The sequence below is a fragment of the Drosophila gunungcola genome, chromosome 3R (assembly GCF_025200985.1).
Source record: "Drosophila gunungcola strain Sukarami chromosome 3R, Dgunungcola_SK_2, whole genome shotgun sequence".
Taxonomy (NCBI): domain Eukaryota; kingdom Metazoa; phylum Arthropoda; class Insecta; order Diptera; family Drosophilidae; genus Drosophila; species Drosophila gunungcola.
Window position 1 is genome coordinate 8,575,651 of NC_069139.1, and position 21,685 is coordinate 8,597,335.

Below are 21,685 nucleotides of genomic sequence, written 5' to 3' on the forward strand. Positions count from 1 at the left end.
AATTCGCACTGCCTGCCTATTCTGTCATATGGCACTTCGATCTGCGGCGGTGCAATCCCTGAGGGTGTGTTGCCGTGACAAATTGCTTAGTGCGGAAGCAATTTCTGTTAAATATTTCAGCTGCGAAATTGGTAATTTTTCCCCTCGTATTTTTATAGCCAATAATTGTGGCTTTGACTTTGATTTCCGTGTGGGTGCAAGGCAAAAGGCTGGGACTGCAGAAAACATGAAAGATGGCTGGCGCCTCGGGTGGAGGTCAAAGTGATGTTAAGCGATTGGGAAATTGCTTAAATAAATGCAACACATTTGTGCATTTATTGGAAAAGTTTGGAAAAAAGGAGATTGTGCATTTTTTTAATATATCTTAACTATATCTTCTATACTATCTTCTCTACTATTAAAATAATTTTATTCATATGCTTTAAATATAAGGAGATGGTACAAAATTGCAACACCTCTTGCAATAAATGCTAACCCACAAGATATGTCTTTTTAAATTTTAGAACAATTTAATTTTTTATGTAAAACAAAAAATAATATGGATAGTTATACCTAATAGATGACAAATTCAGAAGATATTTTTCCCCGCTTTTGGTTAACTATTCCCTTTTATGAACCATCATAAAGTAACGTCACTGTTTGTACATTAAGCCATATCTTGAGCTTGTAACATTAATTTATGTGGCTTCTTGAGCATGTGCAGACAAAGGCCAAAAAAAAAGAAAGCCAAATTTCTAGGTCATTGTATAAGAAGTCAAAAAGAAAAAAAACCAAAAATAAACAAACAAGCCAGCAGAAGACACAAAGAGAAGTTTTCGCTGGAACAAAAGTTATTTATGCAACTTGTGGTTGCACGCCGAAGTTCAAATGTCAAGTGAAAGAAAGATATTGGAAAGAAATGGTGAAGAAAGGGAGACAGAGACAGAACATAAGTCAAAACTTGAAATAAAACATCTGTGCAACTGCTGGAGACCCAGAGATTTCTATTTCAATTAGACAAACTGCTGCATGTGGGACGTCAGAACCATAATGAATACACAATATAATGTTGTTAATTTTCAGTTTAGTTCGTTGCTTTTTTTGTGGCTGCACATGCTCTGCATCTGCCCGCATCTGCAGCTGCATTCTCATCAAGTTTCCAAATGAACTTCAACTGCTACGCCGAGATTCAAATTTAATGACTTCGCTTTTCAATTTACGAGATGTTTATGGCAAACAGCCAGCCGGCTATCAGCGAGCCAAATAAACCAACAGAGTCACAATCAAATTACACTTTAAAGCCCAAGAAAGGCATACACAACAAAAATAGTTTTTAAATGGGTATTGACTATTGAGTGGTGAAATTCAAATATTTAACTTTGTGTGTGGTTTTTGATACGAGAAATAAAATGAAATACATAACATTTTGAGCTAAAACATTCTGCTCGGAATAAGGGATGCTCATAGAAAATGTAAAGTCTTTTTTACCACCGAAAGATACGAAATTTAAGCCGAATATTGTTTTGCAGGAAAGAAGTACAAATCATTGGATACCAAACATTAAGTTCTATCAATTTTGTTTCTGTGCACTCTGAAAAACCTTATTAGCATTGAGAGCGACACGATCGCAAGAGATCGGCGCCGGATCGAAACGCCTACGTCACCAGAGTATCGCCTCCATTTGCCTTTTAACGGAATTCTGTAGGAAAAGAGACAGACTGATCACATGAGAAAGAGACCGGGCTAGATCACAATTGATTTCTGAGATTTTGTTGCGTTTATGGCATATTTTTATGGCACTTTTGGGTTTCTTTTGAATCTCTGTTGTCTTCCACTCATTGGGTAACATTCACTTTTTGTTTGGCACTTTCTTTCTAATCGAAAGTTGGTATTTAGCTGCGTGAATGTGTGGGAGGAGCGCCCCTGAGACGGCAGGGAAATGCGTTGGCCGCTGCCAAAAACAAAAACCAACAACTAAAACACAAGCCGCCTGTTTCGGTTACTTTTCAAATTAAAAACTTAGAGAGGGAGAAAAGCGCGGAAAGAAAAACATTGCCAGACACCTGTTTACGGTGTTGTCTTTTGTTTGCCATTGCAATTCAAGCGGGGAGCGGGGTTAAATTCAACGTAGGTGGTTCGCTTGTGGCCCCAAAATTGTTGCACTTTGTTTCGGCTGTGTTGTTAGTTGTTGGCTTGTCTTGTCCCGTGGCCAAAATAGCAAACAATGCTGCCTGATAAAAATCTACCAAATTTGCCTATATAGAAAGTCGGAGGCTGCACTGCACCGAAAAGTTTATAGTTTTCGGTAAACAAATCGAATAGAATATGTACTCTAGCCAGCGCCTTGCACAATTTATCCATTATCCGTGTACCCGTTTGTTCTTTTTTTGAATGTAAAATTAAAAACAAATAAATAGCAACAACAAACGGCTGGTAAAATAAACAATGTGAAAAAAAATCAGGGGGAGGGAGGGAAGGAGGGTTCAACGCACAGGTTATCGGGGGAACACACAACACAACAGGTTCGGGCCATAAAATGGGAAGAAACCGTTCCATTTTTCCTGACTTTTCGCAAAAGGTGTAAACACGACGGCCCCTGAGGTGGGAGGTAGTGCATGTGCATGCGCATGTGGATGGAGGCCAGACACTTGCGCGCACTAAACGATTGGGTTTTCAGGTGTTAAAAACTACCTGTACGATGCGGAGAGTCCAAATCCGAAAACGAATCCGACTCCGAGTCCGAGTCGGCAGTGCGGAGCATGAAATCGCTGGCCGTGCTGGAAAAATGCCATGAAATGGGCTTTCGTCAAATTAGCGTGGCAGCGTTAACGATGGATGGTTGGACCGATGCTGAGGGCAAATGCATCTAACAGATGCATCTGTGCACCTTCTCTGTGGGATATTTCGCACTTTGTGCGAACACATTCTACATTCTGTTCTCTCTCGGGTCGTTTGCCTTCTACCTGCTGCCTTGATTTATATATTTTTACTGCAAAACAGCATTCGGTTTTTATCTGTATCTGCATTTGCATGACACAAACCTGGCCTGGGCCCTGTTATCTAACTCGAAGAATGCCCGTTCTCAGACTTTGGCACTTGATCTACACATATACCGCTGAAGAGACTCCACTTCGGCTGAGGCCTCATAAATTCTCTCGTCGTTTAGTTTTTACGATTGTCGGCCGGCTTTGTTTGTCCCAGGCACATACAACTGGGGTCATGCTAATAGAACCTAAGTCGCTTATGACGGTCCATTTGACTTTAATATTACATTTTTGTTGATGCTAGCAGATACATTTATCCTTTAATGTCTATCATTGTTCTCTGTATTTTCGAGTCTTTTCTTGATCAAGTTCTTCAGTTTAGTTTATCAAAGCTAATTAAGTGTTTAATAAAAAGAGATTGTTGGGAAAGCCAAAAAAATATCTAGAGGTTTAAAAAACTCATAAAACTTATAAACTCGCTAAAAATAATGTTGTAACATATTTAGTATATAGAATTCTGATGGTAAAGGCTGAAAGATGGTGTTCTCCTTTAAATTGATGTAAAATCTCTAAAAAGTTCACAGTTTTGGGATTCTAAAGAAAACCCTTAAAAAACCATGGCTTGCTGCTAATACTTTGACTGCAATTGTACACACTGGGACACACGGCCCGCAACACGAACTCACAGATACAGGCTGCTTGTATCTTTCGACGTTGGCCTATCTAAATACATGCTGAAGAGTTGAAGTGCCAGGGACCCCAAGCAAAAGAAACGGCAGCGACAACAGCCTCCTGCCAAGATCTCTGCGCCTGCGTACTGTACTCGGGAACTCAGGAACTTGGGAACTTGGCACTCGGACCAAGACCAAACCAAAACCAAGACCAAGAAAAGACCCAGTCTTTAGCTGAAGCTACCAAAAACTGGTCCCTGGCCTGGGCCAAAGTTTGTGTGCTATGCTGAAATGTTAACGCTGGACCAGGCCCCCGAAAAACTAAAAAAAAAACTCTTTCAGTTCAGAGAACATTCAGGTAGCCCCTTAGGCATTTAATATTTTTGGCTGATGTCCAGAAATTGGAATGAATGAAAGATCGAGAAAGAAAAAAAAGCAATATTAATGGTGCATCAAAATTTATTCACAAAGGCGTGCAACTATTTTAACGGTCTTTTGGTCCCCATTGAGTTCTCCAGGAATTTAGGAAATGCCTGAATATAGCCCATTAAAAAGAAAATAGACTGTAAAGTTGTGATGGTTTCTAGCTCCAGAAATTTGATATTTTTCTAACATGGTTTTAGCTGAGGGTGGCCACCCACATTCCTGGCCCCTATCTAAATCTGATCTAGATCTAGCTTAGGGTTATGGAAAAATCCCAACCAGCATATCAGCCCACGAAAATGTTGCATTTAATTATGACACATTTAAGAAAGCCACAACTTTAAGTTTACCCAAGTCTCGAAATTGCTGTCGAGTCATAAGTTGAGGGCCACAAAACACCAAAAGAAAAGGCCGACCGAGGGAGATAGGGATAGAGAAAGGAGAGGGAGACAGTGAGTGAGACTGAGACTTGACGAAAGTACTTTCATTTTCACGCTCATAAAATGGGACTACCATAAAACTTAAAAACGTTGCCGTAAAAAACTGAAAATCAGAAACGTACCAAGAGGGCCGTTAAGCGGCTTAAATGACATTTAAATCAGTTAAAAGCGAGGGGACAGAATTCGGACGGCCAAAAAGACAGTCGACCCAGTATGGAAAGGTAAACAACACAAGCCCAGACACTCGAGACTGAAGATCCCTTTCACTGGGCTCAAGTTGGGACAGGAAGTTCGCACTTTGGCAAAGATCGAAGAACCCCAAAACGAGGAATGGAAATTAAAACTACAAAGAAACCCCGGGGATAGCCATTGCAGCACACGTCTGTCTCCCTCCCCGTGATTACGCTTTAATCTCGTTATAATGAGGCAGGAAAATTGCTTGGCGGATGTGCCGAGCGTGCCCGAAACGGGAATGGGATTGGGATTGCAATTGGGATGGGAATCGAGATGGGGATGGTGATGGTGATGGTGACGGTGATGGGGATGGGGATTGGATCTGAATTGGACCTAAACCTGAACCTGGACGGAGTTGCGGTTGACATCCTGGTTGCCAGCTGGGCAGTACTCATCTCTCGAGTGCAACTGAGATTGAATTACCAGGGAAAAAACCTGGGGAGGACCGCCGTACACCAGATCAGACACAATGCAAAAAGGGAGAGACAACCGGCAGACAGCACAAATACACTTGTTCCAGTAATCTGTTCTTCACTTTTGTGGCCCAGCTTGTTTCTGAAATATGATGCCGCCAAGGCGCAGGTCGTAACAAACGAAAGATACGATCGGAAGGCAGAAAAGGGTCGCAGGAAAGGGTTGTGAGATAAGGTTAGATAAGCGCCGGCACATATAAATGCGAGTATACCTGAAGCGGCGACCAAGTGAACACTTCCTTTCCCGAGTGGAGCTGAAACACTTTTTTGGGGTTCTTTTCGGGCTCGATAAGGCGAGCATGAATGAAAGTTGCATACATATATTTCTGGGAAGAATTTAGATACCCTAACTCAAGTAGAGTTGGTGGTACAACAAAAATATATTTGGAGACAGTTTTTTAAATGTATTTTGGGAATGGAAGAAATAGCAGAAATCTCTATAAATACTCCTAAGTTGATAAAACCTAAGGCTAGCTCTTTTGCATAACATTTTTTAATAGAACAGTATGCTACCACTTCCAAAAATTATAGCCATTTCTTTAAGACCACATTAAAGAAGTAACAGATTGGACAAACTGATATTTACAAAAACTGAAGAAGAGAATCAAAGCATGGATCTCAGCAGTAAGTTATTTTTGAATCTCTTCAAATAAGCATTCAATTTGAAACCCACCTGAATTTTGAAGCATGCCTGGTAGAACCACCGATGACTCCGATTTGAATCCTCCGTTGAGGTCGCTGCTGCTGGTGGGCTTCTCTAGACCCATGTCCAGGGTGGTGGAGCCGTCCAGATCGACAAGGGTGTTGCCATTGAAAAGTCCCGCGCTGCGGTACTCCTTCGCGAATGGCGTGGCAGCCTGTGCCGCCCCCAGGGATAACACTAGGAAGAGCCAGGACATAGCAGATCGTCCGGTTTGGGTCACTACTTCTGACCACATTGCAGTCACTCACGACGCAGACTCACATAGACAAACAAGCCAATTGAAATTATTATTTAGACGACGCGTGACACTTTCAATTAACACCGCTCAGCGGTTGCCGCCGAATGCGAAAAAAAATGTGTTACTTTTGATCATTAAATTAGTTAGAGTCGGCCGACTTGACTTTGATGAGGCACCACCGTATATTTAATTTGCGCTCGACGTTCGCTCTGTTTTCGCGCTTGTTACTTTTTTCCGCCAGTTAGGGAAATTATGTGTGTCAGCAATTAGTGGAATCGACCGTCTGTCCAAGTCACTAAAGTGTGTCAGACGTTTTGGCACTGCAAAGATAAGGGACATAAAGAGTCAGATTAGTACGGTGCAAAGCCGAAGTTCGCATATACATGCAAATCACTTTTGTAAGCGTTCGCGGGGCAGTAACTTTGGCTATAAAACTGATTGGGAACGGCTTTAACAGTATTTATAGCATAGGGAGAAAAGGCTTAAATTCCCATGGGAACATTATCAAGTTCAAGGGGAGGTGCTATCACACAATATTTATTTTATTGTATACTGTGTGTGTCGATTTCGATTATAAAACTTATGTTTTGCACTTTGTGTGTTTTTTTACAAGGAAAGAAGTATTTCTATAAACATAAGTATTGTTTCTGATATCTTAAGTAAAACGTTTTGTTTTGCAATGTTTAAAGTTAAAACAAATTGTTATTAGCTTTGGCTACTCAGATACCACATAACACTGCATGCATGAAAATATGAAAATATACAAAATGTTTGTTTATAAACAAAATATAAATGATAAACAAATGAACAAAATAATTTTTTGAACAGCATTGAAAAAGATCTTAAATTGTCTTAACTATTATTAGGCACTGAAAATCTGTCACTACTATGTATGTTTACTGCCGTTTTCATTATTATTCCCAACTTGCATTTATAACGGAGACTTGGGAACACACATTGCCAACAGCTGTTATTCGTTTTTGTTACGTTGATAATTGGTAAGTACGCGACATTTCTATCAATCAAAAAAATCCGCGTTCATTTCCATAACAATTTTCCCGTAATCTGCTGCGCATGCATGCAGGATAATGGAAACGAGCCCACGAGAATTCCCGCGATGGGAATAAGGAATTGTGGAATCAAAAGAAATCCCACAGCAAAGCCCTTGGAATGCCTCCGCCCACGCCTCTGAATGCGTGAGAGCAACAGAGAGAGAGGGAGGGAGTTCCTGTGTGCAAGCGAGATAGTGATATGCACCCTTAGCGCCGCTCATAAATGTCAATGGAAAGGCTGATGTTATTTTTTTTTCCTTGTTGTTTTTGGTTGGAAAACTGAATGAAATAACATGTGGGTTTCGGATTATTAAACACCGTTTGGGGGGAAATGCCTGAGAGGCCTACACACAAAAAAAATATCCAGTAAATCTATATGTTCTTTATATTTTGATAAGCAATAAAATTTAAAACAATTGTAGGCCCTCAGTTTAAAATAAGCAGTATTGGATGATGTCTATGTTAGAAGCTAAGGCTTTCAACCAAATTTTGTTTATAATGTTTTCAATTTTAACAAGTATTTTAACAATTCACTTTTTAAAAAATGTTAACTTCCCAATAGTATCAACTCTTTTTTATATTTCAACATGGCTCTTTTTTAAGACTCCGTTTTTTACAAGCACCTTTTTTTTCTGGGTATCCAGAATGTATTTATAAATTGAGCTCAAGAAACCAAAACCACAAAAAGTAACCAAAAATTTGCATAAGTCAGTGTAACAAAAACCGAAATTGATGGATGGAAAAAAGACTGCGACTCAAAATCACACACTCGCGGGCTTAAGCCAAAAAAGCTTTAAACGAAACGAGTTTTAACAAAATATTTTTGCATTGCACAAACGAAAAGCCGTCAATAAAAAAGCAAACAAACACACACACAAATAAAAGCCATTCAATTAATATCTTGACAGAGAACAACAAACAAAAGTCAGTGCAATGTTTTTGGTGCCCTGGGTCTGTCTGTTGTTGTTTATTTTATTTGGGGGGGGACAAACAAAATCGAAATTGGCTAAAATCGAAATGATGCTCCATTTATCCATACCTTTTTACACCACTTGTTGGTCTTTGTTTATTGTTATTATTCTTTGTTGGCACTTTCGGAGGCTGCAACAGCTGCGCGGTCTAACGGTGCTTGCGAATCGAGTGCGCAGCAGCGACGGGATGAAATCATAACCGTAATCGTTCGTTTTTGTTGTTTTGATACACTATGGAGTTTTGATCCAGCAACAGCACTATATCATATACTCGATATATATTTCCCAAAACACATACTTTTGTACCGGAATTTTAGGAACACATTATCCATATTGACGCTGAGTTAAATACACGGTTTCGATTCGATTCCTCGCGCGCCAAACCAAATTACAAAAAGATGTTCAGTATCGGTTCGTTTATACACTTTTTGGAAAAGATATTAATTTTTGTGTTGGGCTGCTAAGTAAACCTCTAAAATCAATCACTTTGATATATCAACTTAAGCTTATGTTCGAATTCAGCCTTTTGTAGTTAAAGCGACGCACAGCGAAAACACGTCCGAACGACGAGAAAAATGAAAACGAAAAAAAAAACAAAAACCAGAACCTAGCGATGGAGAAACTTCGATGCCAACATCGATATTATCAAAACGTCGGCTTTATCGATGTTTTCAAAACATCAGTTTCATCGATGTTTTCAAAACGTCGGTTTCATCGATTTCATATTATTATTTCATTTCTACTGTTAGTTTACTTATAAAATGCTTTAAACTTAAAAATATAAAATAATATTAACGGCTGTGGTCACAATTACACATTACGTTAAAGAAATTAAAAAAATCTTACTTCAGGTAAAAGAAAAAAATTCTTGTACTCAACCGGCTGGAAAATAGCGATCTTGCTCTTGGGAGTGTGACTCCGCTAATAAACAAAGGTTAACAACTCCGCTAAGTAAACCAGGGCTGCACCAGTGCACTGCTTTGACCGATTTAATTGGAACTGCTTGATGAAATGGCCCTGGAAAAAGGCGGAGCTTATTTGAATTATCCACCCTTAACGTACTTTAAGTCCGGAAGTGAAATTGGGGGTTAATTTCACACCACTTTCACCTGACCAATCACGGCGAGTTTCAGGCAGAGACTTCAGGTGTGTCGAAGGGAGGGGGGATTTTTTTTTATTATTATTTAGGCGCCCCCGCTGCTGCTGTTTATTTTTTGATGTGCCGCGTAATTTGCTTTGTTTTTTTCCAGTTCCTCTGCCGACGTCGGCGTCAGGATAAGCTTGACCAGCGGAAGTAAAGTTGGCATATAGGCGACACTTCAGTCGCTCGTCGATTACCCAAGTGATTAGTTTGTACAGCTCCGCGGAGGCCATATCCTTAGCCAAATGCAGCGTCAAAAAGTGGAGGCTGTTGGGTCACCCGATGGGTCACCACCCATCAATAGAAGCGATAGCATAAATCCCATATCGAGTAATACGAATGTGGCCGTAACGCAACGTCCTTCGTCGCCGCGGCAGTTTTTCGAAAGACTTTACGGGCATCTGGAAACGCGCGGTTCGGAAAACGGCGACATCGACGTCGGGACACACGCCCACAAGCCGCCTCCGTGCGACACGCCCTATCACAGCGACGGCGGCAGCGTTTCCTCGCCGGACATTTCCATCAGCGACGAACGCACCTCCCTCGCCGGATTTCCCACCTACGATTTCTACGCGCAGTCCAAGGACTTCACCCATCAGCCCCCCACTCATCGTCAGCAGGTGCACCAGCAACTCAGCTACGTGAGTCCGCCGCCAGTGATTAGCCACGCAGCGAATCCTGGCCTGCCACACGGATTTCCTCCGGGGTTTCCCAATGATCCGCACTTCAGCGCCGGATTCACGGCATTCTGTGAGTGAAAAAAACCGTTTTCAGGACTGGGATTACAAAAAAACCAAACTGTCTTACCTTTTTTTTTAAAAACCCTTAACCAAATTAAAACTATTAAAGATATACAAAATTACAAAAATGAAAATGAAACTAATAACTGAAATGTGTTTCATAAAATTTAGGCTACCATCTTTTAATTTCATTTTGGAATTGTAATAAGAATTAAAATTCAAGTCTGAGGGAAAAAAATTTGGGATTGTAGTTAGTTAGTTATTCGAGGGCATTTTGATTTTCTTGAAAACGATTTATAATATAATATAATTTGGAAACATACATATATTCCATAACAAAATAGGAAGTGTTTTTAAAGACTTATAGTTGTTCTTCCAATCTATAAGTCTTATTATTCTTAATTTTTTCTAGTCAACGTCAACTCAAGTTATAGAAATGACAAATACCTACGAAAATTTCTATTTGTTTTCTGAACTCTTTGACATTTATTGTGAGGTTTTTCAGTTCTTAGTCACTAAGTACAAGATTAAATTTGAGCTACTACAAATTTGGTCCTAACTAGAAATTTAGGTAATAGGGAGAACGCGTTTGTACTACTTTGAGGGCGGTGTCTTTGGCTTCCCCGCGGCTGCTTTCTCCGCCGCTGCCTTCTCCTCCCGCTGCCGAGCCATCTGGCGAAGCTCCAGGCTGAGGAACATCTTCAGGTTCGGGTCGGTGATCTTGCTCAGGACAATCTGGCGAGCCTCCTCATCGTTGTCGCCCAAAAGTTTAGCCAGAGTCTGGGCGTAATCCAGCCAAACGCAGTTGGCACATCCGGACATGCAGCAGGTGGTGGGCTCGGGAGGTATCTGATATGGGAAACATACAACATTAATGTGTCTCCATTGGATATGGTTGGTAGTTTCACAAATGTTTAGATTTGAGCTTTTTAAAATAACACTTTTATAATTATTATTTAATAATCGAAGTGCTTAAAGTAATAGTTTCAAAAGTTTATGAGTTTATGGTCTCATATGAAGGGACATTATATTAATTTTGTTTTTAAAAACATTTTATAAAAAGGAACGTTTAAAAATGAAACATTCTCCAGATAAACAATTAATTATATAAGTGTTATCTTATAATTTTGTATCCGAGTCTTTTTTAGAACCTTAAATTAACTATGAGCTATTTATGAATTTATTTAGCCTAATGATCCAACAAAATAAATTGACAACTCTTTTTCTGAACTAGTTATGGAATACTTTTATGGAATACTAATTTAATATACCAACTTTATTTAAGTATTTCGAAATTACCTCGATTTCCCTAAGTCTCTTCCGACCCTTGGAGTTTCTATCTCTCGCTGATGTCTCCTTGGCGTTCGTTCTGCTATTTGAAGCGGAGTCCTTGCCGCCATCCTTGGCGGAGGTGTCCTTGTCGGTGGAACCCCTGTTGGTGGTACCCTGGGAGCTGTTGCCCGACAATTGTCGGGCCAAGGAAGCCCATCGCTCGGCTCCGCGCCTTAAAAGCAGACAGCGCGGACAGCTGAAGCCCAGGGGAGCCAACATTTCCCACCCGATCCCTGATAGTTCGAAAGCTAAGATTGAAAAAGCCCAGAGGAAGTGATGAACATTTCACACGCCTGCGCAGGTGCAGTCCAGATGAACTTAGTTCCGCAGGAACTGCAAAAAAAATCGGATACAGAAAAAAGCTGATTAAGTGCAAGTGCTATTGAATATCCCTGCAACGAGTGCAGGCAAGGATTATGTAAAATCAGTCATGAAAAAATAAGCAAAACTAAGCTGGGGAGGGCAGACAATGCCACACAATGAGCTGCTGCTGACCCCCAATGCAAAGAAATTGGCCAAGGAAAAAACTGAATGCCAAGAAAAAATTAAAACGCATTGAGCCGTGAAAGTTTTCGTTTACTTGCGGCATTTTCGTTTGCGGTTGATGAGGTGGCCAGGTGTGGAAGTGAGGCTATGAAAAAATTGAAATGCGTTGGCTAATGAAAATGATCGCAGGTTAAGGGTGGATAAGTGAAGCAATTTATAAGTGGTTAAACAAAAAAAAATTTACATTTTTCAATGTAAGCAACGATGGAATCAGGGGTTTTTATAATTTGTACATAAACGTTAAGATTTAGGCACGACGACAAGCTAAGATATCACTAAACGACTTTAATTACATCATATGTATAAGTTAGTGGGAAAACATACAAGCAACTATGGCTTTCTGTAAGCTAAGCATTTTGTTAGTTTGATGATGACTATAAATACATTTTTAAATATTTAAGGCTATAGAACAACTGCTCAACTACTAACTTTAATAAACAATTTACAAAGTCAACTTTGGCAAATCTTAAAAAATCATAAGTGACTGAAAAACATTGTAATTGAGCTTGACAGGAAACCTAAAAAAGCAAACAAACAGAAAGCGAAGAGGGTTAAACGAGTAACAGATAGAGGAAGACTCAAAGCAGCCACAAAAAACTGCTGAAAGGACACTTAACTATCGAATTTCACACGTGATTTAAAAAAATTTTAGGAAGAAAGAAAGCAAAAGGAAAGCAAGGATCAGGCAAGAGCTTAAGCCCGTTTCGAGTTATTCAGGCGAGGGGTTATCAAGCAAAAACTAGAGATTACAACGCCCACAAAGCAACCCCTTTCCGGGCAAACCCCACCCACAAACGCCGAGCAACTTGTCAGCTTCGCCTTGTTACATCAATTAGACTCTCAACCGCACCTACTACAGTGGAGTGGGTGCAAGTGGGTGAAAGTGGGTGGAAGTGGGTGGCAGGTGGGTGGTGCAACAGAGGGTAGTGGATCATAATGTGCGCTTGGTTGAGCTTCATCGTCGGCGGCACGGCGAATGCAAACAAACAACAACCAAACGACAGAATGGAAAATTCGAATGAGGGAATGATGCTGAGAATACCGACGATGATGATGATGTTGGCCAGCCAGCTGTTTTCATTGTTAAAACTTTCCCGGATCAGCATAGATTGCCGAAATAAGTAAAAAAAAAAAAAAAAAAATAAAATTCTTTAGCCAGGAAGCACGTGGAAAATGCATTTCTAATGTGCACCACAAACGCGAGCCACGAATCGTGGCAGGTGGGGGAAAAAACAGGACGAAGGACTACCGATATCAGAGTGGTTAATTATTTGTTTAACTGGCCCAACACGCAACCACATTCGAAATCGTTTAGCCCCGCTTATAACTTGATGGTTTGTTAATGTAAGATTAATTTCGCTCTAACATCTCTATTGTAATCGAAACGAATGGAGGGGGTGGAATGAGTAGACTGTGAAAAAAAGATACTATCTGAGGGAGGTTGTTATTATTATCCTTCGTTGAATGGTTAAACAGGCGACATAACGATATACGTAGCAAGTTATATTTTCATAGTTAAATTCATCATAATTATTTTTAATATATGATTTCTTAAGAAAAACATAAAAAATTATTAAATGGAACTAATTAACCAAGATGGTGTGCCAACTTCTCTTGGGATTCTTTTGTAAATCGTTGGTATTTGAATTTAAAGAAGAGCCAAATTAAGAAAACTTATACTTTTTTGTTTTATCAACTTTACTACTTTTACTACATATAACCAATGATTTGGCCCCCTACTTATGGAACATATATATTTGATCTATTTCAATTTAGTAGCTCGGCGGCGTCGCAAGGAGGGAAGACAACGCCGCCAAAGGACCACTTTCAGCACCGAGCAGACCCTGCGTCTGGAGGTGGAATTCCATCGAAACGAATACATCTCAAGGAGCCGTCGGTTCGAGCTGGCCGAGACGCTTCGCCTAACGGAAACGCAAATTAAAATTTGGTTCCAGAATCGCAGAGCCAAGGACAAGCGTATAGAAAAGGCTCAGATCGATCAGCACTATAGGTGAGTCTCTTATACTATCCCATTCATTTGTTTTAGTAGTTATAGTAAGGGCACTTGTAAAAAAATGTTACAAAACTAAATTGTATATATTTTTATTTTTTTTTTATTAAATTAAATTAACACACATAAACCCATTTCTTTAAATTTTAAATTGTTATGGTTTTGTAATTAACAAGTAAAACCGCTGGAATTTAGGAGCATTGAGTTCTAGAATTGTATGTATAGAAATTATGATAGGTGCACAGATACTCTAAGCGATTTATAGGTAGAGCAATGGGTTAGTGAATTTTCATTGTAAATAATTTTGGTATTAAATTGTTAGTATATAAAATTGTATAAGTTTTTAAAACTCCAGTGCCAGAAACGAAATGAACTCAACTAAAACTGAAGCCTTTGAAAACCTATTTATGGATGGTTCGTGAAGAGGATTTTACTTGATAGTTATATCCCTAATTTTGAAACGGAAGTAATTTAGGGAAATGTCACAAGTTTAATTGATAGCCAACATAAAATTAACACGATATTAATTTTACGACATTTATGCGCCCACAGACGCAATTAGGCGATACCAAGTGCCAGCCCCGCCTCCTTTTTTAAGGGGTTGTCCTGCGACAGGAGTTTTGCTCGAAATTATTTTGATGTAATCAATTTTTCAGAAACTTTGTCGTGGCCAATGGTTTTATGAGCTCTATAATGGGTCAAACGCCGGCGACCATGCCCCCTGGAGGCGTGGCAGGAGGCTTGGGAGTGGGCGTGGGCTATTTTCCAGCTGCAGCGACGCCGGCAGCGCTGCCCAAGGATAACACGCAGGATGCTCATTTTATCGACATCGATGGCCAGTACGAACAAAAACTACAACTACAGCAACAGCAACAGCAACGACGCCTAGCAGGAACCACAACGCTTATCAATACTTGCTAGCATTGTCGCATTTACTTTAATTGAGCTTTAAACTGTTTAGATTAAGCCACTAATTAAATAAATAAATAGCTGTAATATAGCCACCGTTAAGTTTTTTTCCAGCAGTCACTCACTTATCACGCGCCTTTGTTTTCGTTAAGCATTTTTGGACTCAAGAAGACAATATTTAATTTGTTTATATAAGTTGGAAGCGAAGACAACAAATTTGTAAAAAACCAAAACAGCCAAACCAACAAACAATGAAATCAGCCCTGGTGGGCAGACAGCTGTTGCTGCTACTAATATCGATATCAATATCGATAGGCATGTCGGGTTAGAAGTCCAGTTTGAACCATTCATTTCAAGAACTCTCAGTTTCTTCGTCCCTGTCTCCTCAAATATATTGAAAACTCGCTAGTAAACGTAAAAATAATAATTATTTTCAAGCTCTTATATCTTACTGCTCTTAAATTTTGACTTTGAAAGTTTAAAGTTTAAGTGGTAAAAAAACTATTTCGCATATATGATTTAATAAGTTACAATAAAATATAGGGCGATCAGCATTCGGCCCAAAGCCAAGCGAATCAATAAAATTTTAAATATTATACAGTTTTGACCAAACCGGAGCAGTAGGCAAAAAGACACTTGTACATACGTTGTTGTTTTTAAAAACGTGCGAGCACTAAGCTCTTATCTTTAAATTAAAATTAAAGACGTGTTTATTAAAATATATGAGTATATAATTAATGTTATATACTCAAACCAGAGAATAAGAGAGACGTCTGTTATCTCTTAAAACAATAAATATGGCATAGCATAAATGCCGGTACAACTCTTGGTTTTAAGTCAGTATATTCAAATGCCTCGGTGCTTTAGCTGGCATATTTAGCAAAATGAAATCGGAGCTTATAGTTTTTATTCTGTCGGTTTTCGTCTTGAAGGATCTATCTCAAGCACAAGGTGCCAATTATCCGCAGAATTTGCAACCGACGAATCAAAATCTGGAAAACAAATGCAGGGATTATTGTTTTTCGGGCCTCAAACCAATTTCTGATAACGTTGATACCTTCGATGAACTAAAAGGTTCTATTAAAGATTTGCAGTGTAAATTGGCAATGGCTGAAAATCAAATTAAAATTAACGACCTTATAAATATAAAAGATAAGGAAATATCTGAAAAAACTGAACAACTTAAATGTACAGATAACCTTATGAAACAAAAAGATCAGATAATTGAAGATCAAAGAGAAGAGATTCTGAAAAAAGATGAAAAAATAAATGCTATGACAGCTATTATTCATAACTGTCACAATCAATTAGTATATGCTGAAGGTCAAATTAAAATCAAAGAAGAGCTTTTAAATTTTAAAGTTGAAGAAATAAAAGTCAAAACTGAAAACCTTAAAAGCAAGGAAGACCTCATTGAATCAATAAATAAACAAAGAACGGACCAAGTTAAACAGATTGAGAACAAAGTGAATGAAATTAATATTATAAGTAACCAAGTGAAGGATCTGAAGTCAGAGATTTTAATCAAAGAGCAGCAAATTAAAACAGTTCAGGAGGAATTCGCAGAGCTTGTGAAGTGCAATCAACCGGAAACGTGTCCCTCCGGAATTTACAAAATTAACAAACACGAAATAGGTCCGTTCGAAATTCCCTGCAAGTTAGACGGTTGGATGGTCATTCAAAGGCGTCAGGACGGGTCAGAGACCTTCGCTCGCCACTGGCAGGATTATAAGGATGGATTTGGCGAAGTAGGGGGGGAATTCTTCATCGGGCTCCAAAAACTTTATCAACTAACTAACGCCGTTCCACACGAACTCCACATTAAACTTGGAACAGTTGAGGGAGTCTACAGATACGCTCAATATGATGATTTCAAAATCGGTAGCGAACAAGAGTTTTATGAGCTTAAAGCACTGGGGAATTATTCCGGATCAGCCGGAGACTCCCTAATCCGCCATAAAAATAAAAAGTTTTCCACTTTCGATCGGAAAAATAATCCTTCTAGTGTCAATTGCGCTGAACAAAACAATGGTGGTTGGTGGTTTGACGGTTGTTTTGACAGGTATTTCGAATTTTAAATTTTAAAATGCATGTATTAAAAACATTTTATTTGCAGTGCTCTTAATGGAAAATACCACAAAAATGGAAAATCAGAGAGCCAAGAAGTATTATTGGTATTATTGGAACCGGGACTATACGACCTCGTTTACTTTTGTTGAAATGATGATTAGACCCCAATTAAAAGTGGAAAATTAAAAAAAATATATTTAACAATTAAAACATATTTTTGGTAATGGTTAAATTAATAACTAATAAAACTATGCAAATCAATGTTTCATACCTATTTTTATACTTTGAACTATACAACTTTTTAAGGATACTCAGATATAATTGAAATCGGGCAGGTTCGGGATAAATATTTATTTATTTGACATCCCAGCACTTCAAGTAAAACTTGATATTTAAAATGTTAATTGCGAAAAATTACAATACTTTATATAATTTAAAAAAGAATAAAAGAACAAAACGGGAAACAAAGTTTAAGGGATTTAAGTAAAAAATTAACAATTTTTTTTCTTGGGTACCCCTAATAAAAGCGAAATATCGAATACCCAAAACACTAAATATCGATAGTGTCAACGTTTCTTTTAATGTCATCCGTTTGCCCGTCACAATTTTCTTCTTCTTCGCTTCGCCTTACAACCTGCAATTCGGATTTCTGTTTGTTAATTTGTTAATTTGGTTGAATCGCAAGTAAGAACATGGCTAGTTCGGTGCACGTGAAGGTCGAGGCTCCGCCGGAGGACAATTCTGGTGTGATTGTGATACCCGATCGCGAAGATGATGTAAGTTTCGCCTGAAAAAGAAATTCACACGTATGCGTGTGTGTGTGTGTGTGTATGTGTGGGTCGGCGAGTGACGCATTTAAATGCGTTCTCCTGTGTACATACCTCCCACTTTTCCGCCCACTTACCACCACTTACCAATCCCCTCCCTCCGGCAGGACATATGTGAGCTGGAGCACTTGCGTAAGCTGTTCATTGGCGGACTGGCGCCGTACACCACCGAGGAAGGCCTGAAAGTGTTCTACGGCCAGTGGGGCAAAGTGGTCGATGTGGTGGTGATGCGCGATGCGGCCACCAAAAGATCCCGCGGCTTTGGCTTCATCACCTACACAAAGTCGATCATGGTGGACAGGGCCCAGGAGAACAGACCGCATATCATCGACGGAAAGTGAGTATAGCCTAAGGCTCTGTCTTACGTATGGGTTATTAACTTTATCCCTGTCTTTTCCAGAAACGTGGAAGCCAAGCGAGCTCTGCCTCGTCCTGAGCGCGAATCGCGTGAGACCAACATATCCGTCAAGAAGTTGTTCGTGGGCGGTCTGAAGGATAACCACGACGAGGATTGCCTGCGGGAGTACTTCGTCCAGTTCGGACGCGTGATCTCTGTTAAATTACTCACTGACAAAACCACCGGCAAGCGTCGTGGCTTCGCTTTCATCGAGTTTGACGATTACGACGCCGTCGACAAGGCAATTCGTAAGTATATGACTTTAAATCGAAGCCAGGTCTATCTTTAGGGGGGTGCCATGAAAATATCTTTCAGCAAAATGTTTGTTCCAACTTAATTTGAATGGAAATGATATGTATCTGTCACTGCCGATAATGATACATAAAGTTGAAGCCGCGATACATTTTGCCTGCAACTGTAAATCTTTCAATGGAACTCATAATCTGAACCAGAGAAATTGTAGGATTTTATTTAAAGATTCTCTTACAAAACTGTTTTATTAATTATATGGCTTAGTAGTATAACTCATATCCGTCTCCATTAAAAAAACTTTGTCCTTTACAGTTCAAAAACAGCATTCGATCAAGTACGTGCACGTGGACGTGAAAAAGTCCATCTACAACCTGGAGAAAAAGGACAAACAGCAGCAAGGAGCCTTGGCCAACGGCACCAAGCCGCCACTCAATCAGCAGCAGCAGCAGCAGCAACAACCGCCGCCACCACAGCAGCAGCAGCATAACGGCAACATGCAGGTGGCTGTCTACCGTCCACCCGTGCCACCGCCCCAGGCTATGCCCCCCTACCACCAGCAGCCACCACCGCCCCCCATGAACGCCCCGCCACCAAACTACAACTACTGGGGACCTCCTCCCCCGCCAATGCAGTCCTACTACCAACAGCCCCCACCGCCGCAGATGAACGCCTGGGGTCCCTATCCGCCGGTACAGAACGGCTGGAACGCACCACCCCCACCGCCCCCCGGTGCCCAGCAGTGGCATCCCGGCCAGTGGGGTTGTCCGCCACCAGTGCAACAAGTCCCTCCGGCTGGGACAGTGCCACCAAACATGGGCCACAACGGACCGCCGCCTCCGGCTCCTGGTAACTGGAACATGCCGCCCAATGCACCGCCACCGGTGCCGGGAGCACCACAGCCGCAGGGACCGCCAACACACCAGCAACCTCCACAGCAGCAGCCGCCACCACCGAACTTCGGCAGCGGCTATCAGCAGAGCTACGGAGGCGGACCAACCAAGCACAATAGCATGAATGCCAATCGCATGAATCCCTATGCGGCTGCGCCGCCAAACAACTACCGTAGGTGGAATCAAGCAGAAGTAATCTGTATTGACTAATCCGGATTACTTATAGACAATCCCCAACCTCCGGCATATCCGCCCTACAATGCTGGAGCTCCGCCGCCTAATGGAAACGTTCTGTCGTCGACTGGCGCCAAGGCGGTGGGGGTGTCCAACGGATCGGTGGCTACTGGAGGCAGTGCCAACAGCAAGTACCGCCGTTAGAAAGGGTGAGTAGATGGTGCAATTGCAACCTGTCCCCGCCATTAGTCGTTTGTTTTAAATGTGACCTATGCATAAGAGAGAGAGAGAGAGACCCCAATACGTCTGGCCACCCATATTAGGAACAGTTTCTCGACTGACAGATAATGTTTTCCGTACATTTAAAAGCCTGTTCTTTTAAGGAGAGAGTTATACATTCTTGTTCAGTGGAAAATAGAATTTTCAGAAGGGTAGCTAACTGGCACCTTAACTGGCAGTCGAGAAACCGGCCCTTTATATATTAATACTAATGTGTAACGTTCTCTTTGATTTAGATGCTCTCTGAGCGGCTTAAGCCCATGAATCAAGATACTGTTAAATAAGCTCGTTGATAAGCTAGGGCCACACTCGCTTAGAGTTACTAACAGGAAACATAACGCATTGTCTCTCTATCATAGAACAACTAACTACGGTTTAACTCTACACTTAAGCTATACCAAATCTACGATCGACCTAAGCTATGCCACAGACTATGTATTAATATTTTCTAAACCGTATTGGAAGGAGAAAGCACTTCTCCGGTTTCGATTTACTTTAGACATTTTTTGTAACCCTTAAATCGTAGAATATGCCCGAATACGATATGACATAAAGCTCTCTATTTGAATCCAACCAACTATCTCTCTGTCTGTAAAACGAAGCAAGCGACCGTGCGACGCGCGTTGTCTATAAACGATGATGGAAGGAGAAGTGCAAGCAATAAATCAATTAATAATTAGATACAAATTACGCAGCTGTAGCCTGAGCTTATTGGCCCAAAACGAATAGCTTAATCGTAGATACCTATGTATTACCAAAACCATTCAAATAAGATATACGTCCAAAAAGAAAAAACATGCTTAAATGCGAAAACAAACGAAAACAAACGAAACCAATGCGGAATTGGGTTACAAATAAAATCAAACACTAAGCCGGCGGGCGTGGCACGGATGCGTGGCCTTACCATCAATGTACACAAGAGTTGATATCAAAACTATTGTCAATTTTTATAAGGAGCGAAACAGATGCTTATACACTGTAACGATGTTGACGGTTTCTACTCAAGTCTCCCACGATGTTTATTTATTTCATCTGTTTTCATTTTCCTTGTATGACAAACTTGAAAAAGCATAATATACTGCAAAATATTGCTAAGAAATTCTATGTATTTAATTACGGACCATGACACGAACTATAAGTTAAGTTTATATATTCAGATTATCTAAATGTATGCCTCTTCCTCCTCTCTCTACTATATAAATAAGCTTACGTTCTGTAGCGCACGCCAAAGGCTTTGAATTGATCTATGAATTAAATATAATTAAATTATGTATTGAGATAAGAGGAGGCTCAGTCCACCATTTGCCAGCTTCATTTAGAGCTCCTCTGCTACATTTACGAAATACGACACTAATCACTTAACCGAACTACAATATATGAAAATCCATATTTATTTTAAATAAATAAAACTTAAAAACAACACTATGTATTTGTTTTAGCTGCCGATATGTAAGTCTCTTTCTCCTTGGGCGCAGTCTAAGTAGCGATAAACTAAACTATTTACCTCAAGATCTAGTTAACTTTATGCAATTCTAGGTACAAACAGTTTCGATCTAATTTTAAACCTATTCTACTCGTATTACTCAAGATTGCCAAGCCGTAAAATGCTTGAGACAAGCTTTAATCATAAGGTAAGTTAGAGACGGAGATCCGTGGTGTATTACGGATCTTATCTAGGATACACTAGAGTTTCTATAAGTGCGCTTAAGTTCCTGCTTTATATGTAGCATGCCACGATTCAATTTATTTCGTTTTTATAAAGCAAACACCTATTTCTTTTTCAAAAACTTGAGATTCGCTGGAGAGACCTGACATTTGGAAGACCCAAAAACTCGCTGTAAATAAAGTAAGGTAAGTGAAAGACTCCCTGTGATTTTGTTTCAATTTTCAAAGTAATACGAATAATAAAGAGCTACTGAATTCGAGGCATTCCGTGTTTTCATTCCAAG

General features: G+C 40.1%; 5 protein-coding genes across 9 annotated transcripts in view; 3 read left to right on the forward strand and 2 right to left on the reverse strand.

Annotated features, from left to right (window-relative positions):
- Window positions 1-8,758, reverse strand: part of LOC128259865 (uncharacterized) — a 31,142-nt gene extending 22,384 nt beyond the window's left edge. Inside the window, exons 1-2 of the mRNA XM_052992481.1 lie at window positions 8,237-8,758; window positions 5,878-6,465 (exon numbers count right to left, since the gene is read on the reverse strand). Coding sequence (XP_052848441.1) covers window positions 5,878-6,142 — 265 coding nt within the window. The 5' untranslated portion in view covers window positions 6,143-6,465; window positions 8,237-8,758. The remainder of the gene's footprint in view (window positions 1-5,877; window positions 6,466-8,236) is intronic.
- Window positions 8,759-9,249: 491 nt separating this feature from the next.
- LOC128252841 (homeobox protein rough) lies at window positions 9,250-14,934 on the forward strand. Of its 2 annotated transcripts, none has more exons than XM_052980954.1 (4): window positions 9,250-9,314; window positions 9,419-10,059; window positions 13,704-13,938; window positions 14,595-14,934. In XM_052980954.1, exons 2-4 carry the CDS (start codon window positions 9,555-9,557, stop codon window positions 14,857-14,859), a joined length of 1,005 nt encoding a protein of 334 aa, XP_052836914.1. In that variant the 5' UTR covers window positions 9,250-9,314; window positions 9,419-9,554; the 3' UTR covers window positions 14,860-14,934. The 2 variants fall into 2 exon arrangements, with proteins under 2 accessions (XP_052836914.1, XP_052836915.1); XM_052980955.1 differs by having other exon boundaries at window positions 13,707-13,938.
- On the reverse strand, window positions 10,514-15,126 carry LOC128252843 (uncharacterized). Of its 2 annotated transcripts, none has more exons than XM_052980957.1 (3): window positions 14,973-15,126; window positions 11,349-11,714; window positions 10,514-10,898 (listed from the first exon to the last, which is right to left on the reverse strand). In XM_052980957.1, the coding sequence occupies exons 2-3, from the start codon at window positions 11,598-11,600 to the stop codon at window positions 10,644-10,646; spliced, it is 507 nt and encodes a 168-aa protein (XP_052836917.1). In that variant the 5' UTR covers window positions 11,601-11,714; window positions 14,973-15,126; the 3' UTR covers window positions 10,514-10,643. The 2 variants fall into 2 exon arrangements, with proteins under 2 accessions (XP_052836917.1, XP_052836918.1); XM_052980958.1 differs by having other exon boundaries at window positions 14,944-15,106.
- Window positions 15,127-15,569: 443 nt separating this feature from the next.
- On the forward strand, window positions 15,570-17,154 carry LOC128252840 (fibrinogen-like protein 1). The gene is made up of 2 exons (XM_052980953.1): window positions 15,570-16,909; window positions 16,964-17,154. The coding sequence occupies exons 1-2, from the start codon at window positions 15,732-15,734 to the stop codon at window positions 17,064-17,066; spliced, it is 1,281 nt and encodes a 426-aa protein (XP_052836913.1). The 5' UTR covers window positions 15,570-15,731; the 3' UTR covers window positions 17,067-17,154.
- A 359-nt stretch (window positions 17,155-17,513) lies between these two features.
- On the forward strand, window positions 17,514-21,648 carry LOC128252838 (ribonucleoprotein RB97D). 3 transcript variants are annotated; one of them, XM_052980952.1, is made up of 6 exons: window positions 17,514-17,693; window positions 17,852-18,081; window positions 18,145-18,389; window positions 18,706-19,455; window positions 19,510-19,666; window positions 21,530-21,648. In XM_052980952.1, exons 1-5 carry the CDS (start codon window positions 17,610-17,612, stop codon window positions 19,659-19,661), a joined length of 1,461 nt encoding a protein of 486 aa, XP_052836912.1. In that variant the 5' UTR covers window positions 17,514-17,609; the 3' UTR covers window positions 19,662-19,666; window positions 21,530-21,648. The 3 variants fall into 3 exon arrangements, with proteins under 3 accessions (XP_052836912.1, XP_052836911.1, XP_052836910.1); XM_052980951.1 differs by lacking the exon at window positions 21,530-21,648 and adding an exon at window positions 19,973-20,309; XM_052980950.1 differs by lacking the exon at window positions 21,530-21,648 and having other exon boundaries at window positions 19,510-20,309.
- Window positions 21,649-21,685: the final 37 nt, after the last annotated feature.